General features: G+C 45.2%; 2 protein-coding genes and 1 pseudogene across 2 annotated transcripts in view; 2 read left to right on the forward strand and 1 right to left on the reverse strand.

Moving 5' to 3' along the window:
- The first annotated feature begins 992 nt into the window (after window positions 1-992).
- On the forward strand, window positions 993-1949 carry LOC101983134 (olfactory receptor 2B11). The gene has a single exon (XM_013347137.2). It carries the CDS (start codon window positions 993-995, stop codon window positions 1947-1949), a length of 957 nt encoding a protein of 318 aa, XP_013202591.1.
- Window positions 1950-6020: 4071 nt separating this feature from the next.
- Nlrp3 (NLR family pyrin domain containing 3) overlaps window positions 6021-8760 on the reverse strand; it is a 26035-nt gene continuing 23295 nt past the window's right edge. The window contains exon 10 of the mRNA XM_005349971.2: window positions 6021-6603. Within this exon, the coding sequence (XP_005350028.1) occupies window positions 6504-6603 (100 nt within the window). The 3' untranslated portion in view covers window positions 6021-6503. The remainder of the gene's footprint in view (window positions 6604-8760) is intronic.
- On the forward strand, window positions 7579-8264 carry LOC101996965 (annotated as a pseudogene).

An 8760-nucleotide genomic window follows, 5' to 3' on the forward strand; every position in this document is an offset into this window, starting at 1 on the left:
TTTCCAGATGATTCGGGTCCCCAGGCACTCAGGGGCTTACTGGAACCAATCCCCAACTGCCGAATTTCACTTTGTTTCCTACTTCAGCCCCATGAATCAGTGACAGCAGCTCACGTGTTCCCTGCTAGTGGTGGCACCCAGAAATCAAACTGGCAGTAGGGTAGTGTCCCCCCACCAACCATTCTGGTCTTTTGTCAAACAATTCCATTTTTTTTCTTCCATGTTTTTCTTCACAACTGCGTTCTCTTGGGTCTCATTAGGGATCAGGAACAAATTAGGAGCTAATGTATCATATCTCTTGGCTACTCCAGGATTCAGAGAGCCTGGGACCCTGCTATTTTTTCTGCTTACATAGGTGATAGGGCTGCCATTGTGAGCAGTTATAGGACAAGGGCTTCCGAAGTCCTGAGAGCCAGACTATATAGCCTCACAGCCATGGGGCCAGGTGTCAGTCACCAGAGGAGAGAAGGCAGTGATCTTATCAAGAGAGTCCCTCCCTGCTTACAAAGCCTGTCTTCCTGCCCTGTGTCCTCTCATTGTTCTACCATACCACTATCTTCAGAAGACAAAATGAAAAAGCTGCAGAAAGTGGACCCCTGCCCGTCAGTGTGTTTGTAGAGGGATCAAACATTGCCGTGACAGTGGGAGCTGTGGTAGTCATGACCGGATTCGAATGAAACCTACATCTGTGTGGAACTCTAGCATGTGAGCCTCTATCTTCTCCGATATCTGCAGCTGACGCAGGCCTCCTTCCCTCTCCCATGGTAACAGATGCAGGAGTTGAAGTTTGGAAAGGCTGGCTGGCTTGGTGGTTAGAGCAGGAGTGGGGTGAGATGTATATACTGCTGCCCTCACTCCCCGTCCAGGGGTCTCTGCAGAGTAAGGGGGCAGGCAGACGGCATCAGCCTGAGGAAGAGCAGACATGGAATGAGGAAATCACTGACTCATTCAAACTCTCCTGACTCGTGACAGCTGCCAGAAGATGCCTCAGCATGAGAAGTGACAACCAGAGCTACTTCTGGGACCCCCCAAAGGACTTCATTCTCCTGGGCATTTCTGACAGGCCATGGCTGGAGCTCCCACTCTTTGTAGTGCTGCTGGGGTCTTACGTTCTGGCTATGCTGGGAAACATCTCCATTATCCTGGTCTCCCAGCTGGATCCCCAGCTTCACAGCCCTATGTACATTTTCCTTAGCCACCTGTCCTTTCTGGACCTCTGCTACACCACCACCACCGTCCCTCAGATGCTGGTCAACATGGGCAGTTCCCGGAAGACCATCAGTTATGGAGGCTGCACCGTGCAGTACGCCATTTTCCACTGGCTGGGCTGCACCGAGTGCATTGTCTTGGCCGCCATGGCCCTGGACCGCTACGTGGCCATCTGTGAGCCGCTCCGGTATGCCCTTATCATGCACCGCCCGCTCTGCCAGCAGCTGGTGGCTACGGCCTGGCTCAGTGGTTTTGGCAACTCCCTCGTTCAGGTCATCCTGACAGTGAAGTTGCCTTTCTGCGGGCAGCAGGTACTAAATAACTTCTTCTGTGAGGTGCCAGCCATGATCAAGCTGTCCTGTGCCGATACCACAGTGAATGATGTCACACTGGCCGTGCTGGTGGCCTTCTTCGTGCTGGTCCCTCTGGCCCTCATCCTTCTCTCCTATGGCTTCATTGCTCGGGCGGTGCTGAGGATCCGGTCCTCCAGGGGGCGGCACAAGGCCATCGGGACTTGCTCCTCCCACTTGGTGGTGGTTTCTCTTTTCTACCTTCCTGCCATCTACATGTACCTGCAGCCTCCCTCCAGTTACTCTCAGGAGCAGGGCAAGTTTATCTCCCTCTTCTACTCCATAATCACGCCCACTCTCAACCCTTTCATCTACACCTTGAGGAATAAGGACGTGAAGGGAGCACTCGGAAGACTCCTGGCGAGGACTGGGAGGCTGTGTGGGAGGTGAAGCTCCGACCTGGGACAAGCTACATAAACTGCAGAACCCTGAGCAAGAACTCGGATGGGGCTATAGCTCAGCGGCAGAGCCCTTGCTTGGCATGTGTGAGGTCCTGAGCTCAACTCCTAGAACTGAGGGAAATGTTTGGAACTATAGGATCTTTGAGAAATTTGAAAGCATAAAACACACACACACACTCCATCCCAAAATATTTCACCTTCTATGTGATGATAATGGTTAATGTTGCACATCTAAGAGTAAGGTTATTCTCAAAACACAATCCTAAGAAGCCATATAGCTTCAAGAATTATGTAAATGACCTGGTGTTCACCAGTACGTGGGCTCCTGATTTCCTAGCTCTTTCCTTTCTTCTTCTTCCTGTATTTCTTCCCCTGTTTCCCATCTATATCTTTTTAAGCCTCTTTCTTCCTTTGCAGTCACTCCAGATGTGCACAATGTGAACCTGACACACAGTCTTACCTATAATAAACATCTATCTATTCTTTATCCTGATAAATATAGTATTTTCCCAAAATGTCACAAGAAAGACATGACTGCATTTTTCTTTTCTAACTATAGATGATTTTCTTCTTCCTGGCTTCAGACTGCCTTTATAGAAAGCTTTCCCACCGCTGACCGAGAACTGTCTTTCTGCTATGGGCCTAGAAGACTCCCGCTTAGGGAGCATGGATGGAAACAGATAGCTCTAACCTCTCACCTTACAGGTGGGCATATTCCCGTGGAGAATACGGCAACAAATATGATCAATGTTAGAGACAATAAAGCGTCACATAAAACATTCAAGAGCTTAGTTTGGAGATGCTTAGCTCAGCAATAGAGCTGGTGCATATCCTGGCCCTGGTTTGGGTCCCCAGAAGCACATAAAGAACATGTTGAAGGTGATTATTATAGCCACCATTTGTAGAAAGCGTCTGTGATGTTGGAGATCTAGTGAGTGTATGTAAGTACCGATCTGTATGATACTGATCCTCATGACATGGTCCCTTTTCCAATTTCTCTTTCCATATAATAATCAATTGTTAAAGGCCACAGTAATGGCTCTAATTATTATAGAGTTCTGGTAGCCAAGGAAACCGAGATGCTCACAAACACCCTACTGGCTGCCCTTGGAACGGAGCTATTGCAAGTACCTTATATTTATTTGTATTTGCTTTTCTTTTCTTTTCTTTTTATTAAACCGTTCTGGAAGATTTTTTTTTTTGCTGGCCTGGGTCTGAAAAAGCATGGGATAAAACTGGACTAGCTGAACATAGCAGACAATGAGGAATACTGAGAACTCAAGAACAATGGCAGTGGGTTTTTGATCCTACTGCACGTACTGGCTTTGGGGGAGCCTAGGCAGTTTAGATGCTCACCTTACTAGACCTGGATGGAGGTGGGTGGTCCTTGGACTTCCCGCAGGTCAGGGAACCCTGATTGCTCTTCAAGCTGATGAGGGAGGGGAACTTGATCGGGGGGAGGGGGAAGAAAATGGGAGGCGGTGGCGGGGAGGAGGCAGAAATCCTTAATAAATAAATAAATTTATTAAAAAATATTTGATTTTAAATTATGTGTATATCTGGGGAGAGGGGCATGTGTGTGTGAGTGCAGTTGCTCACAGAGGCCAGAGAGGGCATCAGAGCTGGGACTGAACTCAAGTCCTCTGCAAGAGCAGCGGGCACTCTCAGCCACAGAGCCATCCCTCCAGCACCTTGCCTGATCCTTTTATACTTAATTCTTTGTTTCTGCCCTGCTGCCTCAATGTAATGCAACCAAGCCTAGTAAATTAACAACAAGTGGATGAAAATCAGGAAAAGAAGAAAATTATCTAGCAGTAAAGGAAAAGATTAAATGCAAGTCACAGAGCTGAAAAAAAAAGTTGATTAAGAAATGCGAACCATAATGACTGCCCCGGATTCAGGAAGACGGTGTTTTTTCCAACGGATTTTCATAGAGCTATCACAGAATAGCATAAAAGAGTCCATAATCAATGCTACAAATTCGAGCCAAAATTAATAAATCAACATGGTAAGAATCACCCAAAAAGATAGCCAGAGAATCTATTAATACAATGATTTGCTCTAACTCTAGGACACTTTTGGGTGTTGAGAATTATGTTTCCCAAAACAGATGTGCTAATTGTCAATCTCATATTCTCTTTACTTTGTGAAGGCTAGGTTTAACAACTTGCTCGGCCACTAGACCTCGGTGAGAGATTCTTTAGATCTTCCTGGAAAAGGTTGTAAGTTACCTGGCAACTTTTAGTGATAGTCCCAGGTACCCCGAGTTACCAAGAAGTCCATTATCTGTAAGACCGACCATGCTGGGGAGATTACAAACAAAGGTGATAATCCTGGGTACCCCGAATTCCCGAGAAGTCTGTTATCTCTAAGACCAAGCATGCTGGGGAGATTACAAATGAAGGTGATAGTCCTGGGTACCCCGAGTTATCAAGAAGTCTGTTGTCTCTACAACCAACCATGCTGGGGAGATTACAAACAAAGGTGATAATCCTGGGTACCCCGAATTCCCAAGAAGTCTGTTATCTCTAAGACCAAGCATGCTGGGGAGATTACAAATGAAGGTGATAGTCCTGGGTACCCTGAGTTCCCGAGAAGTCTGTTATCTCTAAGACCAACTATGCTGGGGAGATTACAAACGAAGCGCCATGTGAACCAGTCCAGCCAGCTTTCCAACTCTTGAATGGAGCTGGATCCTCTAACCAGATAATCCCCCAGAACCTGAACAAATTCATGGGTCCTCGAAGATGAAATATAATAAATAGTCATTATTCTCAAGTACTGGGTGTTGGCATGGGCTGTCACGGTGCCTGGAGCAATAGGGATCCCTATGCAATGTCACAAGATTTTAAAAAATGTCATAGAGGATTTTTAAAAACATTTATTTTATGGATGCTTGCCTATGGAGGTTAAAGAGGGTCCTCTGAAACTGGAGTTACAGACAGTTGTGAGCCACCTTGTGAGTGCTGGGTAATGAACCCAGGACCTCTGGAAAAGCAGCCAGTGCTCTTAACCACTGAGCCATTTTTCAAATCCTGAGAACTTCTTTTACTTAGAGTTATAAAGTATTTAAGTGATTCAACTCACAAGTAAATTAAAACATGTTTACATAACAAACTGATATGTAATAGAAATTAAAAAGTGGATTTTGATAACGTGTATCAAATTTTGACAACAGTGAGGCAATGTGAAACAATTCAGGTTACTATGATACAGAAAGCTAATATGTAGATAAATATTCAAAGTCCTAGACTGAGGCTTGGGGTACATACAACTCAATACTAGCATCCAATCACCAGCATTACTGCTGCTGCTGATGCTACTGCATGCGCACGCACACACAAACACATACACACACACACACACACTCCTAAGTCGGCAAAGAGTTTGCACTGATTTTTGCAGTGCACAGTTTTCTTTATTAAGTTAGTCTCTCTAGGAAGCTATAGCTCAGTTGGTGCGATGCTCACCAAGCATCCACAACTGGGTTTGAGCTCCAGCGTCACGTAAACCTCGTGACAAGCCTGCAATACCAGCACTGGCGAGGTGGAGTGAGGACCTGAAGTTCAAGGGGGAAAAGTGGGTATTTTTTAAAGTCAGTTTATCCAAAGAGAGTGTTTAGTGGCATGGTTGCTCTGCCCTTGCATAATCTCCTATACTAACAGTTCACCAACCCCATTTCCATAGCAAAGGTCTGGAGAGTCCACTGGACAGTATTAAACAATATTTCCACTCTGGACAATGCTGTATTGTTTAAAAGTTGTTCCCGCCAGGTGGTGGTGGCACACGCCTTTAATCCCAACACTCAGGAGGCAGAGGCAGGTGGATCTCTGTAAGTTTGAGGCCAGCCTGGAGCAAATTCTAGGACAGACTCCAAAGCGACACAGAGAAACCCTGTCTTGAAAGACAAAAACAAAAAAGAGATATTTTAAGTATGTAAAGTGATTTATTTTTAGAAGTTTGGACAAATAACTTAAAAGAATTCTAGGTACATTTTTAAATTAAGAAAGTAGTACATGCATACAATAAATACAAAATGGATTTTTATACATCTCTGGACTTTTGTGTAGCTAAATAAAAAATATAACTATTAAAAGGTAAAAAAAAATGAGTAGTTACCACAAACTCACCATCTAGCACACAGCCACCTACTTACATGGTACAGTCAGTTAACAAAAGACCAAGAACAAGGATACGGACAAATGTAAAGAAAACAAGGGGGGAGACGTGGGAGAAGGAAAAAAACCAGCATGAGCGGAGGAAAGGACCGAATGTTTCTGTGAGTGCGTTCCATGAGGTCACCAAGAGGGAACACCTTGCCAGCTGAGGACGTGATGGAGCCGCATCCTCTGCCATCTTCGCATTACCAGTGTCTTCACCGGGGAAACATCCTTGGCTCCCACAGGAGCCTTTGCTGCAGACCCTGAGCTAGGAGAGCCCTGGCCGTGGTCCTGATGGTGGAGGCAGGTCTGACAACCCTGAAGAATGGTGTGCACTAGGGCACGGAGCAGGACTGTGGCACCTGGCAGTCCTGTGCCCACGCCTACCAAGAAGGCTCAAAGACAACAGTCAGCTCCGGCTTCTCTTCCTGAAGCGCTTGTAAGGCACATTTTGTTTCATAATTAAAATACATTTCACCCAACCTATAAAAACAGAAAGAAAGCTTTGGTTAGATCCTCAGAAAACTGGGAATTGGGCCTTTAAAATGTTAGCTCATCTGGTGTGGGGGTGTAGAGATATGTAATGTGTGCGCTTGGGAGGCTAAAGCAGGAGGAGTAGCACAGTTCAAGGGTAGCCTGGGCTACCTAGTGAGTGTAAAGCTAAGCCAGCTTGGGCACTTAAGACATCATCGTGTGTGTGTGTGTGTGTGTGTGTGTGTGTTTATGCGTGTGTACACATGCATGTAATCTCATTTCCTTTAATCCCATCTCCATGCCCTGAAATACTGAGTTTCCTAACCAATGTCGTTTCTGTGCTTTCTAAAGAAAGCCACACTGTTTTGTCCGGTTGTCCTCAAACTTCTAGATTCAAGTAATCCTCCTTCCTCAGGCCCCTGACAAGCTGGAGCTATAGAGTTTTGTATGCAGCTTATTGTATATTGACCCTCATTTTCAGCTAGACAGGAGGGAGCATGAATCCCCTTCCACCATTTCCCGGGTTCAACAGCTGAAGCAGCTCATGGCCAACCATGCTCGTCTGTTGGCTTCCCACACCTTCCTGACTGGACGCCTTGACTTCATGTATTCCATAGTTATCTCACTGTGTAAGATCTAATGGCCAACGCTTTTTACAAGAAAACTGCAATGTTCTCTCACATCTTACTGTCAATGTTCAGCATATGTTGAACTTTCCTCAACTGTCTCGGAAATATTTTACAATATGTTTATGTAATCGAGACTTCCTACAAATCTACACATTGCAATTTTTTGATATGCCTCTCAAACAGTCTGCACATATTTTCTTATTCAGGATCTTGTTAGGCAGTGAGGCTGTTCTCAAATTAGACATCCTCCTGCCTCCACACCCTGAATGCTGGGATTATTGGTATGAGCCACCACAGTCAACTTAAGTACCAAATCTACTTTCTTCATTAAAATTTCCTTGAAAGGAGAACTGCCATGAGCAAGCGGAACCAGGTGTCATATGTGCTCCCCACTGAACCCGCCTTCCTGTCCCGCCTCAAGGAAGGCCCCACTGTAGAGACCAAGAAAATCCAGCCTCAGCTCTCAGATGATGATGGGGATCACAGCGACAAAGAAGATGAGCAGCCTCAAGTAGTGGTTTTAAAAAGGGAGATCTAGCCAGGCGGTGGTGGTGCACGCCTTTAATCCCAGCACTTGGGAGGCAGAGGCAGGCAGATCTCTGTGAGTTCAAGACCAGCTTGGTCTACAGAGCTAGTTCCAGGACAGGCTCCAAAACCACAGAGAAACCCTGTCTCGAAAAACCAAAAAAAAAAAAAACCAAAAAAAAAAAAAAAGGAGATCTAGCAGCTGAAGAAGTCATGAAAATTAAAGCAGAGATAGAGGCTGCCAAAGCAGATGATCTCCAACTGACGGAACAATCAGGTATCAAAAACCAGGTAAGCGTTCCTCAGTTGAAAAGTGTTCAGGTTTAAACAGCAAGCTCCAGGAAGAAAAGAAGGAAAGAAAGAAAGAATGAAAGAAAGAAAACCAATGAAGATAATGTAAATAAGCAGAATTCAGCTAGAAAGAACTCACAAAAGCAAATAAGAAACAGTAGTCTGCTTTCTGTCGACAGTGAAGAATGTGAGAAGTGTGAACACCGTGAACGTGGTTTCCTTTGAAAACAATGAGGTATTTTTTACAACATTGATTTTCCTGTATCTTAAAGTGACACTTTCCCCTAGTTCTTCAGGTTCATCCCAGAAAGCTTCACAAATACAGAAGAGAAATTCTTGAAATAAAACCCATCCAATGATGCCCCTTTGGCTGGCAATGCTAGACTTTCACTACTGTTAGCATTTGGTTACCTCCCACTGTGGGTATGTACATATGTAAGTTACACTTTTAAACAAAACTGAGATTGTTGTTTAAAAAAGTTTCCTTGAAAGTTAACCAAGGAGATGGAGCACTCGCCCTGCGTCTTTTCCCACAACGTCAGGTTGAGCTGTGGACTGTGCGTTCGCACACCTTCAGAGTGCGCCTGTGTTGAAGTCCTACCCTGAAATGTGGGGTACAGTCTGCGGGTGGTGACTGGAGTTGGGCAAAAGTTAAGAACAGAGTCCTTGTGACAGGATTAGAACCCCTATCCCAGGAAACCTGTCCTCTCCCCATCTCACT

The sequence above is a fragment of the Microtus ochrogaster genome, chromosome 7 (assembly GCF_000317375.1).
Source record: "Microtus ochrogaster isolate Prairie Vole_2 chromosome 7, MicOch1.0, whole genome shotgun sequence".
Taxonomy (NCBI): Eukaryota; Metazoa; Chordata; class Mammalia; order Rodentia; family Cricetidae; genus Microtus; species Microtus ochrogaster.

Excerpts from the sequence above, each read along its gene's own strand:
- LOC101983134 (XM_013347137.2), top strand. The coding sequence starts at position 993 with ATGAGAAGTGACAACCAGAGCTACTTCTGGGACCCCCCAAAGGACTTC.